The 19,557-nt window shown below is 42.2% G+C and overlaps 2 protein-coding genes across 3 annotated transcripts; both read right to left on the reverse strand.

Moving 5' to 3' along the window:
• Nucleotides 1-3,779: 3,779 nt before the first annotated feature.
• Nucleotides 3,780-13,450, reverse strand: b4galt7 (xylosylprotein beta 1,4-galactosyltransferase, polypeptide 7 (galactosyltransferase I)). 2 transcript variants are annotated; one of them, XM_086304560.1, is made up of 7 exons: nucleotides 12,916-13,450; nucleotides 12,187-12,222; nucleotides 9,815-10,153; nucleotides 8,130-8,355; nucleotides 7,492-7,575; nucleotides 7,015-7,119; nucleotides 3,780-4,558 (listed from the first exon to the last, which is right to left on the reverse strand). In XM_086304560.1, the coding sequence occupies exons 1-7, from the start codon at nucleotides 12,966-12,968 to the stop codon at nucleotides 4,403-4,405; spliced, it is 999 nt and encodes a 332-aa protein (XP_086160686.1). In that variant the 5' UTR covers nucleotides 12,969-13,450; the 3' UTR covers nucleotides 3,780-4,402. The 2 variants fall into 2 exon arrangements, with proteins under 2 accessions (XP_086160686.1, XP_086160677.1); XM_086304551.1 differs by lacking the exon at nucleotides 12,187-12,222.
• Nucleotides 13,451-15,236: 1,786 nt separating this feature from the next.
• Nucleotides 15,237-19,555, reverse strand: tmed9 (transmembrane p24 trafficking protein 9). Its single transcript, XM_086304570.1, has 5 exons — nucleotides 19,351-19,555; nucleotides 18,488-18,588; nucleotides 17,749-17,874; nucleotides 17,494-17,640; nucleotides 15,237-16,621 (listed from the first exon to the last, which is right to left on the reverse strand). Exons 1-5 carry the CDS (start codon nucleotides 19,538-19,540, stop codon nucleotides 16,472-16,474), a joined length of 714 nt encoding a protein of 237 aa, XP_086160696.1. The 5' UTR covers nucleotides 19,541-19,555; the 3' UTR covers nucleotides 15,237-16,471.
• Nucleotides 19,556-19,557: the final 2 nt, after the last annotated feature.

The following is a 19,557-nucleotide window of genomic DNA, read 5'->3' on the forward strand; positions in this document are numbered from 1 at the left end:
GTCTCTGTTATTAGCAAATCTTGCATTGTGGAGCAGTTTTCAACCACAGAAGAAGTAAGAAGTAATAACTGACTTTATTTGGATCTCCTCGTGGTATTATTGCAGGAATACAAACATCACATACGTGTGTGTGTGTGTGGTCTTGTGAAATTTCTGTCAGGTTTCCTGCAGAAGCTTCCAGCAGCAGCAGCAAAGCAGCCAATCAGAGTGTGACAGACGAGTGTGAGCGTGACCATCTGTACGTGGACTGATGCCGAAACACACACACAGAAAACACAGACTGTGTCATGTCTTTAAACCGTGGACTAAAAAATGAGATGAGTCACGTGTTGTTGTAACTTCGTCAGAGTGTAAACTACAAACAGAAACACGCATGAAATGATTCCCAGCAACGTGAGAAGCAAAGCAGCTGGAACGCTGACAGATCCCAGATCAGTCAGCAAAGTCACGTACTCGTGTTTACTGGTTAGAACTGGGGACGTTTCTGACTCCAGGATAAAAACACGTACAGCATTCCCAAACTAGTCAACTAGAGTTAAAGTCGTAAAAACTATAAATTAAATCAATCAATAAAAATATGCGGAAAATAATGATTCATATAAATATGCACCGACTGAAACTTTGTAAATCACGGTTTGCTTATTTTCCATCCGATTTCGGCATGGGTTAAAATATTAAAAACAGACATGTCCTACTTTGTCCGGTTCTGTCTAAATGTAACGGAACAAGTTCCCATGGCTTTTCAACACATCCCACAATGGCTGATGAACACGCTGGGATCCTTTCACAACTGACTCTCAAAGTAAGGTCTGCAGATTGTTGCATCCCATCGACTCATACTGCCAACAACCCTTGATGGGTGAAGATGGCTCATAAAGGTCGCTCCACTGATGCTGTTTGAATGGAACAACCAAAAAGGTTGAGGAAGTACAGGAGCTACCTATTCAGCAAAAGCTTGGGTTTCTGCGGTTGGCTGGCACTGACATGAGATGTTATGTGTGAATCACCGTTATAAACATTTAGCCAACAAAAGAGCCCAACTTTGCCCGTTCAAAGGATCCCGATGTATTATGGAAATGCAGCACACAGATTTTTCAGGAAGGACTGGATTTCTCTTGAAAGTGTCTTCCAGGAGAGCCACATCCCTCCACATCCAAACATTAAAACTCGTAGCTGGGTTTCAGGATTGGGATATTTACCAGACGGCGACACTGTAAATAAACTAAAACTTGTCGAGGTTTCGATCCTGTTAAAAACTGTGGGCAGGAAGTTTAACTGCTGGACCGGAGTTCTTAAAAAGCCAAGTTCCTGTTGCTAAAAATAATCTCCACACCAGTGTAGCTGGACTGAAGATCACTCTGCACCTCTGTCCTGTTTCCAAGCATCAACATGCACAGACAATGCAGAAAAGCAGCACTTTTACAATGTCCTCTCCCCTTTTTTGGTGACTGTTTCTTCCCCACAATAACAGGAGTGCTGTGGGTGAAAATGGCGTGACATTATGTGAGTCTGCGGCCTCACTTTCAGCTCTGTGAGACTGTAACACTGACTGTGAAGAAGACGATGCCCTGACAGGGATAATGGATGAAGTCTGTTTTTGGAGTTTACTTTCAGATGCAAAAAATAAATTAAAGTGGACCCTTATTTCCTCTCATTGGTCTCCTGCTACAGTGGACATTCATATATAATGATGTCAGCGTATGAACACTAATCCATGTGAGACAAAGCTCAGGCTGCAGATACTCTAAACACTCAGTTTAGTAGTTTTTTCTACTGTTGGATCCGTATGATGTCATAAAAAGAGGATACACCTAATATAGTCAGCTCAGAGGCAGAAACTCCACCCACCTTATGGTCAAACTTTGAGGCAGCCAATCGGAACAAAGCTGTCTTGAAGGAGGAGCTAAAAGTCGTTGTTTCATAGAAAGAACAAACTGAGATTATTTTGAGCTGGAAATGTGGAGTTTAGACAGATTTATAAAAAGAGTATACAGGAGAAAGAAAATAGATGGGGAATAAAATGAGGTTATTTTCCTTCATGAGCACTGTAAAACTTTGTGGTGTGTTTTAATGTCTGATTAAACTTTAAATTCATGGATCGGCTCCTCAGAGATCTGCAGCAGATTTACTAAAGAGGTGGACACGGCGAAGGCTGAATGGGAACAATGCGTTTTTGAGCGTCTCACAGGTGTTTTTGAGGATGAAAACTGAACACCAAACAAACATGGTTCAAACAGAGAAAGCAGTGCTGAGCAGCTCTGCACATGCGTGTAAAAGCTGCGTTTGTTCCAGGAGAAAAACCTCCAGATGAGCCGTTTGGTTGTTTTGCCTCTGTCTGGTCCCTCTGTGTTTTATTAGCCGTGGAGTAAACATGATTACAGCCTCTCATCCCTCAAGTTTATATTTTATTTTTTGCTAATTGCTTCATAATAGAAGCATAATGCCCTACATTCATTAACTAAGGCTGAAAATTAAGTGTCGGCGTCACATCTGCTCCCGAGCCCTCGGTGTCTATAAATACGTGTGAACCGCGGCGCCCAGCTCTCAGTTATTACTATACAATTTCCATTATCTGATATTACTGCTCCGATAAAGCACTATAATCACTGAGTGGGGAATTAAAAAAATTAGCACAGAGCTGCAGAGCAGGAGTGCTGCTCGGGTCTATTTGTAGCAGCGTGGAGGTGTTTTTTTCCCCATCGCAGTCACCTCCAACAAAAGGTGAAAATTGCACCCAGAGTGGGGAACAGCTCAGAGGGGGGTGAAGGTGTAGATTCACCCCATCCTCTTCTCTTTGTCTCCACTGCCGGATTTGGCTCATCCCCTACAATCCACAGCTGTACCATCTGAGCTGGTTTCTGTTTGCTAGAAATGATGGGGGGGTTTCAGGGGCCCTCAGAGGCCTCCAGGGAGCCATGAGTGGCTGATATCCAGCAGTGAAACAAAGCCGAGCTAATCAACATGTGTTAACGCTGCTGTTAGACAAGAAACGAGAAGACAAACTGTGAGTCTAAAGGCTTCTTTAGGAAGTGTTTGTGTCCATTTGCTGTTGTGTGGCTACTGTTCCAGTGCTGGAGGTCAATATGAAACATGATAAATAATAAATAATCAGTGTAAGTTATTCAAACTCTGATATACACTCAGTGTCATGTGCCTTTTTTCTGCTGCTGGCTCTTTATGATGTCATACAGAGAGATCTTTACTTTGCATTGCACACACAGAGCTCTGCAACATCACCAATCACTTCCCTCAGGTATCCGATCCATCAGATAACAATATATTTAAACCATAATGTAAGTATTGGATTTTGCAGGAACTGTTTGTTAGCTGCAGGTCAGAAATCCCTCGTAGACCTTTCCACTCCAGCGGGTTGGCTCGTATTTTCAAATCAGAGAACTGCAGCAAAAGCAGTTTTAAATCCAGTGAGCTAAACTGGAAATGATCAAAATTACAGAATAGTACTTAAGTAAATTTCCTTAATTTAACACTGCGGGCACTTCTGTGCTTGTACAGGATTTTTCCGGGAGCGTTGGTTTCTTACACCACCAAAAAGGCACCAAAGTTAATGACTCAATGTATCATTAATTCATTCATTTTTCAAAATAAAACAGTCAAAAAGAATAACACACACATCCCATTAAGATTTTTTGTTTTGTCCATTGGACACAAGTGCCGTAACCCGGAAGTGACTTTTACTGCTGAAAAAAAAAAGAAAAACAAAAGTTTACACTGTGAATATGACTGAGCGGTGGCTTAATACCAGCCAGAAGACAAATAGATGGGTTGAAACAGAAAGTTTATTTCTGAAATGTAAAATCAGCATACAGTGACCCTAACACTCCTACAAGCGTCCATTTTGACCAAAGTCTTCCCTAAAAAGAAAACAAAAAAACAAAATACATGAAGGAATGACTCAATTTCAGCAGGACAATAAAAACACTTTCACTTCACTGACTGATGAGTTTTTATTCCATCTTTACCTCCATCGTGGGTAAAAAGCTAAAAATCAGTCCTGTGACGCTCACAGGAGTAACGGACACTCGTGACGCCCGGAGAAGCGTGCGGCGCTCTCTGCATGTATTTGCACGGCCCCGAGCTGAGTCTAAAAGCTAAAAAACAGGCTGCAGGTCTGCGTTCACGCCGTGCCAGCAGGTACCAGGAAGAGCAGAAAAACACGAGTCCTGAACTGGATCTGTCTCCGTCCAGACTGCTGAGGTCAGAGGTCAAATGCCGACAAACCATCTTCGCATCGTTCATTATTAATTATTGTTACTAAAACAGCAGTTTTCATGTGGAGATGTACCTCAAAGAGTAAATTAAACATTTGTTTGGATGCTCCAGCTGCAGATTTATCCGTAAAAGAGTCAGAAACAGGAACCACTGTCCTCAAACCGGCTGCCCGCTATCCCAGAAGACACCAGGGCGTCTGGTTCTGGTCGCATTCCAGTTTGGTGTTGATGACAGTGCAGGGGGCGCCGCTGATGGTCAGCTCCTGTCGGGACTCCACCTCATAACGGAGGTTAGTCAGACCCCCCTCCGGATCCACCTTAAACTGCTCCTACAGGGAGAAGGAACAAGAGGAGGAGGAGGGGGAGGAGATTGTTTTGAGTTTAAAAAAGTCCAAAACCTCAGGTTTACAACAAAATCTAAAAAATTAACTTTGTCACAAATCACATAATTGCTCAGGTACACGAGACAGCAGTTGAGGGGTGCAGCAGTGACATGAAACGATCTGTGAACATGTTGGCGTTCGACAAGGGAGCACGAAGAGAACCGAGGAGGTGGCGGGATGTAAAAAGGAAGGCAAAAGGGGGCATGAAGCCTCCTGCATCACCTTCAACCACCTCCAGCTGCTTCTTCTACACACATGGAAGCTTCTCCGGCACGTTGACTACGCTCCTAACGTCTGCTGGAGCCACCTAAATCCTTAACTAGCCAATCAGCACGCATTAGTGTAATGCTAACATTTTATGGTTTTAGATTAAAATTACACTGCTGAAACATTTTTACGACAGCGTTTTCTGTCACCCTTCTCTCTTTCAGCTCCTCATTTTTTAGTCTTAGACTCTTTTAAAGGAGCTTTGCATGATTCACAGTTATCTGATATTTCTTTCAAGCTTCTGAGTCTGAAAAGTAGGTGGGAGGAGTTTAGGCTCCTGAGATGACCGTATTAGGGATATCCCCTCTCTGTAACATCATACAGACCCAACTGTTGAAAAAAAAAACAACAAAAAAAAACGAGTAAACTGAGTGTAAGGAGCATCTGCAGTCTGAGCTTTTGGCTCTCGGGGGTTACCGTTCACACACTTAGCTCATTATTACAGACTTCGTGTTTATTATAAACCTCCACCACGATGTGTGACAGGTACTAAGAAAAAGTACAACAGGTCCAGTTAGAGCTGGGCGATATGAGATTTTTTCATATCACGATATGTTTTTTTCATTTCAGGCGATAACGATATCTATCACGATATAAGCCAAATAACTATATTTGTAAGATTTAAATGTGCCGTTGCTCACAAGTAAAATGTGAAATAATCAGCAGCTTGTTTTTATTTAAATATTTATTTCCCATAATAAGTTCAACAGGGTAGATGTACTTAAGGAACATGAGACTTTTTCAGATAAATAAAGGCAAATATTGCAAACTACACAAAAGGCAGCCGCTAAAGCGTTTAAGTTTCAAAATAGAACAAACAAAACAGACTAAATTGTCAATTCCACTTAGAAACAAAATATTAATTCTAAAAATAAATCTTTGTTTTACAGAAGAACAGACAAAACTGACTAACTTTTGTCAATATCAAATAAACTGAGAACTAAAAGGAAATTCTCAATCTCTCCTTGTTGTATAGCTGAGCTTTTCAAACAGTTTTAACAGTTACTTTAGTCTGACAAAAGCCGAATGACGAATTAGCGCTTCCAGTCAGAGACTGAGGCTACTTCCACACGTACACGGGTATTTTTGAAAACGGAGATTTTCCGTTTTCGTTTTAAAAAATAATCCCGTCCACACATAAAGGCAGAAATGAAGGAAAACGCTGCTATGAACATGCCAAAGCAGCAGGTGGCGCTAGATTCCTAACCGTGCAGAAATGTTGGCCAATCAGAAGTCTAGAAGCCTCGGTGGGAAAAAGTAAACAAAGCTGGGGCATAGAAGCAGAACCGAGTCGTATGTGTGGACGGACAGTAACTGTGTGTATATGTAAGCATTTAAACACTGCAGAGAGTAGAATTAACAGTAACAGTATTGTAGAAATTCATTTCACCGAAACAATAACGTGGCGCACAGTGTGACGCATGCACCAGTTTATTGTATTTCCAGACTTGCTTTCGGCACAATTTACAGTGCACGCTACTCTGTTTTTTGTCAGACTTGAAATAGCCGAAATACCTTCACACTACGGAACTTCTATGGCTCTTCCGTTCGACAATCTCTCCGGCATTGGAACCATCATCTGTTTTCTCTTCGGTCACGCTCGGTTGATTTTTCTAGTCGGCACACTCATTTCCTCCATTACCCGCTGGCTGCTTCCCAAACAAACACACGTGCGGCTTGGCACTTGTGCTGTACGTAACAAGTCACGCGACGTGACGCTGCGGCTGTGATTGGTTCGGCTCTGCGCTACTTAATTTGGATTGGCTGACCTTTTTTTTTTTTTTGAGGACAAGAGCGGCGAGGTCTATCGCAATAGCTTAATTTCTCTATCGAGTAAAAGTTATATCGCGATACATATCGTTATCGTTCTATCGCCCAGCTCTAGGTCCAGTTAAGTTATTGACTAAAATAAAGTCAAAGAGTATTTTTGTTTTCTGGAGTTCATCGCAGGGAATCAATGACCCGCAGCTGACAAGTCATGCAGACGAGTGAAGGTAAAGAGATGCGACTTTATCACTTTATAAGCTGACGTGAAATTATTTGATGAATTTTAGTTTCTGCTGCCTCGATGAAAACAAGCTGGATTTTTTTAAATCGCCCACTCGTGCTTTTCTGCAGCAGGTGGATTCTCGTACCTGCTTCTGAGCAGCGACTCGTTTCTGGTCCCTCTTCCTCCAGGCTGGGTCGTGGACGTGCAGGAAGCTTTTATATCCTGTGGTGATGCCGCTCGGTCTGAACAGCTGCAGAGAAAAAAAAACAGCAGGAGCCCGTAACAGTACACCCTCTGGACTTTCATCACAAAGATTCACTTTGATGTATTACAAGTTGTATTCCCGAGTTCACCACAGCCATGCCCTTTAACAAGAACTTGCTTCCTCACACATCATCATCGTCAGACTACAGTAAAACCGCCTGGAAATGGCAAAATCACAACAAAAAGCACCTCTTAAATTCAAATTGGTGGAACTTCCTGTTGGATCCAACAGGAAGCCTTTTTGCAACATCTGTGAACTTCTTTTTTTAAAAACAATGATGAACGCCATGTGGCGGATATGAGGACCAGGCTGTTTGTTGTCTTTTTGTTCCGGCGGTTTTCTTTTTGGTTTTGTTACCTGTAACTCTGCTTTTCTCAACCGTCTGTAGAACTCGTCGTCCTCTCTGCCCCAACCCCAGAACCGGTTTGACATCCCGTTACACTGCAGGGAAACACAGGGGGGTAAAAGTTCATGTTCTGCATCAGAGCCAAAGAATTAGCTTCATTTAAAATTTGAAAGCTGCAGAGCAACAATAAAAACACCATCGATGATGTTATTTTAAACTACAGAACATAAATCTGCTGATATAACCATAGTCAAGATCACAGACAGTAAAATGACTCCACCTGGTGGACAATTTGAGTAACTGCACCCCCCACTCTGGTCTATCCATCCACTGCCGCTTATACTTTTCAGGGTCTATATCCATCCATCCATCCATCCATCTATGCACAAATCTTTTTAACCTCACAGGGACAAAATGTATTCCCTCCTCAGATTTCCCCCAATGCAAAGAGCAGTAAAGAGAGACGTTCAGCAGAGGTATCTCATATAGCTCAATGCTCTGACACTTATATTGGCTTTATTGTCTTAAACAATACTAAAATGCAGGTCAGTGTCTCTCCAGACACTCTTCTTAATGTGCCACAGTGACCCTCGCAGCCCTGGGAGATCCTTTGAAAATGTGTGAAAGCCGGCGTGGCGAGGCTCAGTACCATGTGGTAATGCTTCTTGGTAAGCAGCAGGATTCCTCCTACGTAGGTTTTGTAATGGTAGAGGGGGTGGAGCTCCGGCGAGGCCACGTGGAACGGCCCTTTCTCTGGGAAGCCGTAATCTAGAGCGTCGTTCAGGGGCAGCAGGTCCACATCGTGCATGGCCAGGTAGTCTGTGTCGTTACCGCTCTCCGTGTAGCCCACGTTGATCAGAGATGCCCGATTAAATCTGAAAGAACAGGTAAGAAATCCACATTATCGTAATTTCTCTGTTTGTTGCAATGACAAGTTTTAAATTATCCTTCTATTTAAAATCTCTGCCTGAGCAGGAAAATTCTCTTTGTTTTTTGTTTTTCCTAAATGTGGCGTCCCAAATGGATCCATTTTAGGTCCTTTTATTTTCACCATCGTTAACCCTCGGCTCCAGGTCTTTCACAAAAACAACTTGAATTCTAACTTTTTATGCAGTCGATACTCCATTTTATCTACCAGCTGCTAGACCTGCAAACCTCTGATATCGGTCAGATGAACTCTGACCCTTGATGATGAAACCTTTTTTTCAACAAAATGACAACAAAACTGGAGTTAATCAGCGTTTAAACCAGCACAGCTGTCGAGGTGGACTTCTTTACATCCTTTAACCACAAACACCCACCTGGTGACATCATACATGAACATCCAGCTGCACTGCAGGCCACAGAGGTAACGCAGAGCGACAGAGCACAGGTAAATACATACAGGTAAGCTAAAGGAAGGTGAGACAACCCACTCTTGTTTCAGAGTGTGAAAAAAAATGTGCTCAGCGAAACGCTGACAATATTCGACCCGATCTGGAACAAACAGGCGACCATTCGCTTTAACAACATGCTGGATTGAAGCGGATGATCATGTGACCCACCAAGCTCCAAGCTCTCGTCCTAAAGATCTGCTACCTACTGCTGAAGGGTGTCTTCAGGACATGTGTGTAAATTATCAGTAAATGACAACAGAGTACACACATACACACACACACACACACACACACACACACACACACACACACACACACACACACACACACACACCATTTCCTATTAATTACTTGGCTGTTTGTTGTCATCATAGTTACTTCTGAACGTTAAAGTTTGAATGTTTTAGAAATTATTACAAATGTAAAACTAGTTTTAAGTAACTGTCTCCTCACTTCTTATTATTTAATAATCCATCTGTACATGAACAGATTAAAGTGGGATGTAAAAACTGCTTTTAGCCACTGTGCCAAGTTAGCTGAGCCAATGACGTCACTGCTCTATAACATGTTGAGAACTAACGTGTTAACAAAGCTGAAACCATCGTCTCCTCTGAGATTTAACTGATCACAGGAAGTGATATTTATTAAAAAGATGATAAACAGTCATTTGCATTGCAGTTTCCTGTCACTACATTCACTACATTACAAAGTACAGATTATAGCAGCGTGGCTAAAACCTTCGGGTGTTGACTTTCTCTAACTGAATGTATGTTTCATCTTTCTGACTTAAACAATCACACAGATCCAGAAATATTTCTCATTTCCCACATTTTCCCATCTCTGTAAATGCAGCATTTTCTTGAAAAGTGGCCATCAAAGTGAGCAACAGCAAACCGGTTCTGATCCCTGGGCCACCTGTTTGACATATTTTCTTCTGTGGTTGGAGAGGATGCCTCACCTGTAGTGATCCACCTGGTTGATGATGAGGATCTTGTGGCGGATCTTATTCTTGTTGAGGAACGCATGAATGAAGGGAACGAACACCAGTAGCTCCTCAAAGCGCTCTCTGAAGGGAACTACGACGGCCAGTTTGTGAGGCCCCCAAGACGGGTCGTCCACCACGGACGCCTGACCGCTGGCCGGGCAGGGTGGCGCCGGCTGTTGGGGCATGCATCGTTCTCCGTGCGTCGCAGACATGTCGCCTGAACAGCTGAGCTGCAGCCAGAGCAGAGAGACGAGGACCAGCACCATGCACAGCCCGAACAGCTTGTAGACGGTGCATTTACCGGACAGGTACCTGATGCACAGAAGAAGTGGAGTGGTCAGAGATTGGCTGGGTTCAGATTAAGGCTCATTTACAGGTGCAAAGAAATGATTTCACTTTATTTAACAACATAAAATTGCAACTCTGGAAACCACTGACTCAGGCCTCGACATGAGCTGTTAAACACGTCTGAAAAGGTTTTAAAACCTGAGAATCCTACTGCCTGTGGTCAGTGAACACAACAAACCAGTACACTGATATTAGAGGGCGAACACATGAAATGACCAGCAGCATCCCAGCAGGGGCGTGGCTACCAGCGACTGTAGAAAGTCAATGATTTTAGGTGATGAAATAAAGCGACCACTGGTGGCACAAAGTAGGAGGCCAAGTGACAACCAGGCAGAGCGAAGGACACCGCTGACTGAGATGACTGTGCAGTGTCAGAGGGTTACCTAGGCAACTGTAGTCAGAAAAGTCCACAAGCAACAAACCATCACCAGGTGATGAACATTGAGCTAATCTATTATTGTTTATTTTGTCATGCACTCTTCACATTTCCTCGCGGACAATTTCTGAAGCCTCAGCGTTGGCGTTTTTCATCGCCACCATCTTGTTTTCTTGAAGTGACCATATTTGGAGGAATGGGTGGAGTCATGAAGTAATGCTAGAATTCAGCCTTGTTCACTAATCTGTGTGTAGAAATGTTTTTTGACCCTGCAGCACACGCTACATTCCTGCGGGACTCGTTTAAGTAAACCGGTTTACCTCCAGGGACCTCGAGGAGGAAGCTAAGAAATTAAATCACTGAGGCAACAAAAACAAGAAGAAAAGAAAAAGAAGAAACTGAAGTGAAAGTAAATTTAAAATGTTTTCTTTGGGTTTATTTGATCCTGTTCTGTTTTTGGCCCTGATGGTTTGAATCCCACCCTCTATTACTTCCCGTCTGTGGTGATATCAGCATTTTCTTGCTGTTACATCATGTCTGTGTGCTCACATCGATATCAGCGCTCCAACAAAACACTTTATACTTCCCCTTTCATCTAAAGTTTATATCTTCTGTTGGTGAAAACGTTCCTGTCTTTGTGCTTCTTTCTTAAATATAAAAATAAAGTTACTGTTACTACTGTCACCACTTTTCACAGCTCTCTGGGCTCAGTAAAGACTACCATGCCACACCCAAATATCTCTGAATCTGTTAGTCTGAAAGAAATTGGCTTTATTTAAGGTACTGAAAATGTGTTAACACTGCAGAAAAGCACCCGATTTTCTGTTTCAGACCTGAATGCACACATGCTGCACTTTTTGTTTCGAAGAACATTTCTTTAAATCACGATTAGTCGACAAGCTGCTGAACATAAAAGCTGTGACTCAAATATTCAAAGCATGCAGAGAAATCAGTAAAATGAAGAAACAAGGAGGCAACAGCATGAGTTCCCAAACTGTGTCTCAAGCAGAAAACTCACCATGCTGCTGTGCATGTTGACACTCTAGGGTGGCAACTTTGGACATTTTTACAGTGAATCGGACAAAAACAGTTAACATGCTTCACCAATGCATGGGGAATTTCCTTAAAGATAACCTGGTGTGATGCAAAAGTCATTAATGGAGAAGAAAAGTGCAAAGACTTAAAGCTGCTGTGACAAATCTGTCGCCATAAAGGAGATGATGATGATGATGATGATTTGGGTTGAGTCCTGAGGGGCAGCCTCTTAAATGATTTTGTGAATACTAAAATGAACACAGAGGAAATCTCCTTATTCCTTAGTCTTAATTTTAATTCTGACCAATCTCTGATGGATGTGTTTACCCTCTAAAAGACAAAGAGTCAAAAAGTCCACCACCTCTGTCCTACGCTCTCCATACAATAATAATGAAAACTAATCCGAAAATTTGAAAACTAGAGTAACTCTGGGCTACAAATTAAGTTTAAGATGTGAGGATGACAAACTGGGGAAAGATAAAGGAAGAAAGACTCCCTGACAGAATCACTTTAAGCACCTCTGGATGTCCCTGAACCACAGTTTGGGAACCGCTGGTGGAAACAACAAGGCTGAAGTTTTACTCACTTCTCCTGCTGCCCGGGAGCTTTAGATGGATCACTTCTTCAAAGCCGAGAAAGAATATTAATGAGGTTTCTGGTGATTTCCCATCACTTCTTTTACATTTAATTTTAATACCACACAAACAAGCTAAAGACATTTTTCAAAGAAGAAATTTAAAATCAATGAATTCACATGAGTTCCTCCCTTCAGTGTAACAGTAACACCCAGAAATAAAACCCATAAAGCAGGCTGTTAAACTGAAAGAGCCACGTTTGTTTGTTTTTTTATAAAAAACAAAACCAACAACATTTTTTTAAACAGCATGACTTTTATTGAGGCATTTCCCCCTGCATATGTCCCCATTTTTACTGGAAAGTTGGCGGTCTTTTCTCTTGTCAATTTGCCAGTTTTCCCCCGTAAATGTGCTGTATTTTCTGCTGTATATTTTTTTACGAGTAAATCTGACATTTGTTGAAAAAAAATATTTATCTTTTCTTGAATATATGCAATTTGTTTCCGTATGGGCAAGGTTTCCTTGTAAATTTGACAGTTTCTCTAGTTTTCCCTCTGAAATCTGTTCTTCTGTATAGTTACTTTTTACGGCTTAGATTATTTCAGTGATTTTAACCTCTCTGTGATATATTTGAACCTTCAGTGAGTCTGATATTCGGCTGTAGCAAACTTACTGAAACTAAATCAAAGCATGAAAATAAGAAAGAGAAAGGAAAAGCAAACTTCATGCTCTCCTCTCACCTCCTGTCCTCTTTGAAGTAGAGCACGGGTTTCCTCCTGGATGAATACATCATGTTGCCGGACTCGCTGTAAAGTCGGACCAGCTTCTCTCCTCTCCTTCTTGTTGTTATAAATTATAGCTTGGTTATTTCAGGCTTTTCTCCTCCATCTTTCCTCATTTGTAAGTGTTGACGGAAACCAGACTGTGCTCCATGCCGGCCCTCGGCTCTGTGCCCCGGTCTGCTGCCGCCGTACAGCTGCTTAACATCTGCTCAGATTTAAATCCTCCTCCGGTCTGTTAGCTTCCGCAGCTAACTGTACACGTAGCATCAGCGGTTCGCTCACATCGCCGCTCCGGGTCCAAACTCAGCTCCTCCCGGCTATAACCTGGGCTTTATCGACGGTCACCGAGCCTATGCGAGTGTTTGCTAAATTTTTATTTCTGTTAAAACAAAAATGTAACACGACAGGCTCCGATTGGAAGCATATTTCAGCGTTTTTACCCGCTGAAAGAACACCAAGCTGACTGTACTGTGGTCCAACCTCTATACGAGTCCGATGGGGAACAGCGGCGAGTATAAGCAAAGGTTCCTATGGTTTTTGTCTCATTAAAGGAGCAGCACATCCGCAGGGAGACCTGCTGTGAGTTTAGTGACTGAACAAAAACATATCCCTGTTTTACTGCCACCTGTGCTACAGATTATTAATATTGCTGTTGCTAACACAGAATATGACACGCTGTTTTGCTGTAAAGTAACAACAGATGTTCTTCAGATGTTTCAATCCTGTTGGACAAACCTGCACAGATGTTAACCTGTTATTTTTATGAGAGCAGTTCTCATTCAGTACCAAAGATTTCAGTTTAACCGCACATCTATAACATAAATGATCCTTTACCCTACTTAGTGCTCTGTTAGTTTTAAGAACACCTGAATCCTGAAAAAGTAAGTAACAGGTCACCTGCAGTCCCACCAGGAGATGATCCGTGGATGAGGCCGACATCCGTTGCATATGCAAACATCTGGATGCACCACCTCTTTGTGTGGGGCAATGTTGGAGGTGGACCAGCATGTCGATCTGACATTGATGACATCAGAGCAGCTCACCTGCTCCTTCCTCTTGGTGTCACTGTAGCACCTGGACACTGAGGACACGCCTCCACCTTCACCTCTGTTGACAAAACAGCGGCTAACTTGTTTTTGTTCCTCTTGAGAATGAGATGCATCATCACTGGTGACGAAGTGCCACGTACAGTGAGGAGCCGCTTTCTTCTCCATCTCTTCGGTGGACTTCAGAGGAGCCTTGTTTACTCGCCTGTCTGTGTCCGTGTACCTGTAGCTCTTATATGTGCTGATGGGGGGGACACTGCAGTTGAGTGTCACTCTGGTACAGCAGCAAGTCAAGAATGAAGCCATCCTCAGAAACCCCAATTTGTCAGGTCTGTTCTGGATGTGCTGCCTCAGCTGTTTGCAGACAACCAAAACCTCATCAGCCCAAACCTCTGATGAAGAGGCTCATCTTCAACTTCTTGATTTATTAAATCAATTTTAACAGTAATACAGCAAAGAATGCAAATAAATATAGATTAAAATTCACAAAAATCACATATTCTGGTTATAGCTTAAAATGTCTTTAACAGTTTCCCCCTGCATAAGTCTAATCTCTGGACCGGACTGTATAACATCAGCAAGATCCTGTGTACGGTTTAATTCTACTGTTGGGTTAGGTGTTAAAAAAAAAAAAAGGAAGAAAAAGAAACTCAGTGTAAAGCATCAGATGTCTAAAAACAGACATTATTCTTGTTTTCATTTCAACAACTTTTCAGTAACATAACGAAGAAAGAAAAACTTATAAAGACCTTCAGGAAGCCCGGAGATGTGCTGAAAAACAAAGCTTGGCTCTTTGGATGGAAAACAAAGAAATGCGGGGTGGCTCAAAACTTGTGCACAGTACTGAAACACACTGATCCTTTTTCTGTTTTCATTTAAGCTGTTTGAGATGTTTAATACCGTATTTTGTTAATAGCAGCAGCTTTGATCTTATTTTATTTCCACCATCGTTTTTAATTCCAATCAGAATCTCAAATTTATTCTCAAGTACAAACACATCAAATCAGAATTTAAGCAGAAAATTTGCTTCAACACAAAAGTTTTTATTCTCCACCAACAAAGAAATCCCTGATCACTTTAATTAAAGCAGTAGATTTTATATTAAATACTTGAAAATGTTTGGATTAAACGTCCCAAATATACAATAACACTTCCGAGTTTTACACCTTAGACGGTGATTCTTGAAGGTTTATAACAGCAGTTTAAATTTGACTTCATCAACCACACAAACACTTTGATTTGTTTTAATTTTATTATATTTTGCAGTCACAATACTCAGGTTTCTTTTAAAATATCTTTGCCCTTAAAAGAAAACAATTACTGTGTATAAAAACTCTTTTGTGACTTTATGAGCTGTGTTTTGGCGGGAATATTACAAGAATGTCATTTAACCACGCCATCCTTCAAACCAACTGAACTTTATTCTGAGTGCAATCACAGAGTTTCACATGGACGCTAAATAATAAAAAGCCCCTCTCCCAACCCCAAAATATTTCACCATCTGATTTAAAGCCCGCCTACAGGAACATTTCTAAAAAATGAAAACACGACCATCCATCCTTTATTGTTAAAAAGAAACTAAATCTCATCTGAAAACAGAAAAAATTTGAACTGAGATCAGCGACCATCACCCTGAACGGTCGACCAAAGATATCACATTTCCTTGAAAATCGTCTTAAGCCTCGAACGAGCCCCTGAACTGAAGTAGCTCCAGGAGTCTTTCAGTAAATCAGTTCTGCGACTGATTACAGTGAGCAAAGCCTGCTTCAGATGTTCTCAAAAGCAGCAGACTCGAAACACAGAGGACAGCTGCAGCGATGCCGACCGGCACAAAAAACGCGTACAAACATCCAGAACCTGAAAGTAATGTGATGAAGTGAAACATCGAAACAACTCTGTGTTTCAGTAAAATAAAATAAGACCGTTTCAGATCTTTAATAACGTGAGCGGCAGTGTTAAAATCACGCCCCACTTTTAGTCAGCGTTGCAAAAAAGAGAAACCTTTCCCGTCCCTGGTAACGAGTATGCAAACGCCGAGATCACACGTCGTCTCAGTAACCATCAGATCTGTGGATTAATGAATGAATCTGGATGATCATTTCTGAGCGCAGATCACACGTATACGTGACTATCATGTCCCGCAGACTTGCATCGCTATAGGCCAGTAACACATGCTGCGAGCGAGGGGGAGAAAATCTAAAACTGCTCCGCCGCCGGGCGCTGTAATAAATATGGAGGAGAGGGTGGGTCACACATTCCCTGATTGGTCAGGTTAAACGCTCGTCACGATCACGGCTGGTGACGAAAACAGTAACAACAAAAATCTTAAACATGTTTTTCAAGCCAAATCCTGCAGCTGGGTCTTTTCTGCCGCCCGCCACTAAGTACTGCATCCATCAGTAGACACCACACACACACTCACACTCACACACACACACACACACGCATGCACACCCTCTGACTCCAGATTACACCAGCTTCTTGGCCTCGAAGAAGCTCTTCAGGTGTCTCATCTGCCAGATACCGATGGCCACCAGGATCAGGGTCTGGACGATGGACCACCAGAGGACCCGCTGGTTGGTGCTCTCGCTGGTCTGACGGAAACGCTCCTCACGATACTGAGGGAAAAACAGACAGCAGGGGGCGCCCGTTAAACCTTAACCTTTGTTAAACCTTTGTTTTTGTTTCTAATGTCTCTGTAAAGCACTTTGAATCACCTTGTTGTTGAATTGTGCTATACAAATAAATTTGCCTTGCCTTGCCTTAACGCTGTCATTTTTGACAGCTATGACAATACACAGTGTCTGAACATTTACAGTTGCAAAAAAAAAATAATAACTAAACGTTTAAACATAAACCTTATATTTGAACTAGGGCTGCCAAAAACGATTATTTTGATAGTCGACTAGTCACCGATTATTTTTGCGATTAGTCGACTAATCAGATCATGCATCCACTGGACGTAAAACGTACAACTTATTGCACCAGCACGCATCTGCTCTTATATAACTATCATTAACTTCCAGCTTTAAGTGTTTAAGGTATGTGCTAACTAAAAATAAAGACAAGATGATTTAATCTCAGCCAAACCGATTTACTCAGGAACAAATAAAATACTGAAAGCCCTAATTTGAATTAAATAAATGTAGACTCCACTGACAGAAACAGAAAATGGGTTCCTGCTTTTCTACTTTGGTGACTTTTTGTGCTTTAAGTCATAATAAATTTAATGACCAGCTGAGGCAGGAATACATCAGGAGGTAAAACATCTGTTTTAATGAATGGAGTCTGGTGGAGAGTACAGGCTTCATGTTGTCAGGAAACTGGTGCTGACAGCCGGTAAAGTGGTAAAAATGTTCTGTTAAACTGATTTTTTTGGGGCGTGTACATAAAATCAAAGAGCCTGAGAGACGAGCAGCTCTGATTCATGTTCAGGGTCTTCATGCGTTTCTGACAAAAACAAAAAAGCGCCAAGGCGTTTCTGACTGACCCGCTGGTAGTTCTGCTCCTTCTGGATCTGGTCCACCTGCTCCACCAGCTGTCGGACTCTCAGCTGCAGCTCCGTCAGTTTGTCCTTGGCAGCGATCTCAGCGTAGTTGTTGGCGTGTTCGCCCACCTGGATGTCCAGGTGAACGCGCTGCAACACATCACAAAAATCACAAACCGCGGTTATGAACATCACGGATCAGAACAGAAAGGAATAAACTGCTGAAGCTCTCGTTTGTATGTCTGAGCGTCTCCTCACCAGCATGCCGCCGGCAAACAGCGAGAACTTGGAGGAGTTGGAGTGAAGGCAGATCTGATGTTCTCCAGGTGTGTGCGACGTGAAGGTGAAGCGTCCTTCCGAGCCGTACTGTCGAGACAGAATCACCTGCAGGGAAAAAACAAAACATCTTCCACATCAAGCAGAAGTCTCAGCATTTGTACTGTAACTCCTGAGAGCTGAAAGCTGCAGACTGCTCTGAAAACTCAGTTTATTACACTTTTTTCCTTCTCCTGCATCGCTGTAATCTCGCAAAGCAAGGAAGCCCCACCCACCTGTTGCTCAAAGCTTTGGCAGCCAATCAGAACAAGTTGGCTTAAAGGCAGAGGAGCTAATACATGTTGATTCAGAGTATGAGCTGAAGGAGGAACATTTTAAACTGAACTACTGTGAATCCTGCCGAGCTCCTCGAGCACAGTCCAGGCGTAAAAATACTGCACATATCAAAATATATAAGCTACTCTGAGCTGATCCCCACAGAGGATGGATCCACACGTTTGATTTATTTTGTTCCAGGTACCCTTGCTGACGAAATCCCCCCATTTATCCGGGCTTGGGACTGACACGGAGCTTGTGACTTCCTGAGTCTGTGTTTTTGTCTCCTCCTGGTCTTCATCTGAGGACCTTTCACATATGAGGCATATGTGGCTGTACAGTTGAGCGTTAACCACGACAGCATGACGCCACATAGACTCTTTAAGTACATGAACTTTATGCTCACCTTGTCATCAGGATCTTTGACTTCCACAAACATGCCAAGACCCTGAGTGGCCGGCAGGTACTCCTCCCTTTGCTTATCATACAGCTGAGTCCGATAGTTACCTGCACAGACACACGGCTTGATTAGTGAGCAGTTTGAATGAATATGGTTTGGACCTGAAACCAACATCAGTTTATCAACTTCCAATTGAATATGTCGACTTTTTTCTTTATGTTTTAAACTTTATGTTTCAGTAAATGCAACAGCAACACAATTTTCTTTGTTTTCTTTAGAAAACTCCTTCACTATCACAATCTGAAGTTAACTCTCAGTTCACTGCTTTACTTTATCTGCAGATGCATTAATAAAGGAGGTGCACCTGAAATGATTCCGAATTAACCTTTAACCTGATGAAAATTGTGCAGATTAAGATGCTGAAAGAAAAGCTTTTTTGAACGGACAGATTTCCTGCCGGCTGATGGTGTGTACCATGTGGTAGTTTCTCTCATTCAAACAGAGGAGGGCTGATTAACTTTGAGATAAACTTGCCTTTAATATAACCTGGATTAAATTATAGAGGAGGATTCAACGGACCAAAGGATCCACTTTAAACTTAGTGTTGATGGATTATTATTTCAACAGCTTTCTTTAATGGAAAAATACCTTTATGAAAACTTTAATCACACTTTAAAGTTTCGATTTTTTCCCCTTCCTATAAAAATAAATCATGCTATCGTGAACTATTATTTAGAATATTTATTTTAATTAAGTTTAATTTCTTTCGAAAAAGTACACACACATTTGAAGACACGACACACTAAACTTTAGCTGCTCGGCTAACTAGCTGCTAGCATTATCCTACAGATCCCCCACCCCCCTCTCACCGATAATCATGGTCTCGTCCGGAATCTCCTCGATGAAGCATTTCTTCTCGGTCTCTCCGATGTGAAAGTACAGCGCGGAGACGAAGCTGCACAAAACGTTCAGGAGTAAAACTGAAAACAGACACGGCTGCATCCTGATCCGGAGCGACGCCATCTTCCTGCCGGGACACACGGAACTCAAACTGAGCATGCGCCTGTCACAGCAGT

Source organism: Aulonocara sp. 'chitande type north' Nkhata Bay, linkage group LG2 (genome assembly GCF_057382095.1).
Source record: "Aulonocara sp. 'chitande type north' Nkhata Bay isolate Kocher_YH1m ecotype deep benthic linkage group LG2, A_spYH_male_GT1.1, whole genome shotgun sequence".
Classification (NCBI taxonomy): domain Eukaryota; kingdom Metazoa; phylum Chordata; class Actinopteri; order Cichliformes; family Cichlidae; genus Aulonocara; species Aulonocara sp. 'chitande type north' Nkhata Bay.

Coding starts and splice junctions, on each gene's coding strand:
- tmed9 (XM_086304570.1), bottom strand. CDS start 19,540: ATGCTCAGTTTGAGTTCCGTGTGTCCCGGCAGGAAGATGGCGTCGCTC. Junction 17,641..17,748: donor TGTTTGCCGGCGGCATGCTG/GTGAGGAGACGC, acceptor GATGTGTTGCAG/CGCGTTCACCTGGACATCCA. Junction 16,622..17,493: donor AGGAGCAGAACTACCAGCGG/GTCAGTCAGAAA, acceptor TTTTTCCCTCAG/TATCGTGAGGAGCGTTTCCG.
- b4galt7 (XM_086304560.1), bottom strand. CDS start 12,968: ATGATGTATTCATCCAGGAGGAAACCCGTGCTCTACTTCAAAGAGGAC. Junction 10,154..12,186: donor GCTCCCGGGCAGCAGGAGAA/GTGAGTAAAACT, acceptor TCTGTGCATCAG/GTACCTGTCCGGTAAATGCA. Junction 7,120..7,491: donor TGAGAAAAGCAGAGTTACAG/GTAACAAAACCA, acceptor TTTTCTCTGCAG/CTGTTCAGACCGAGCGGCAT.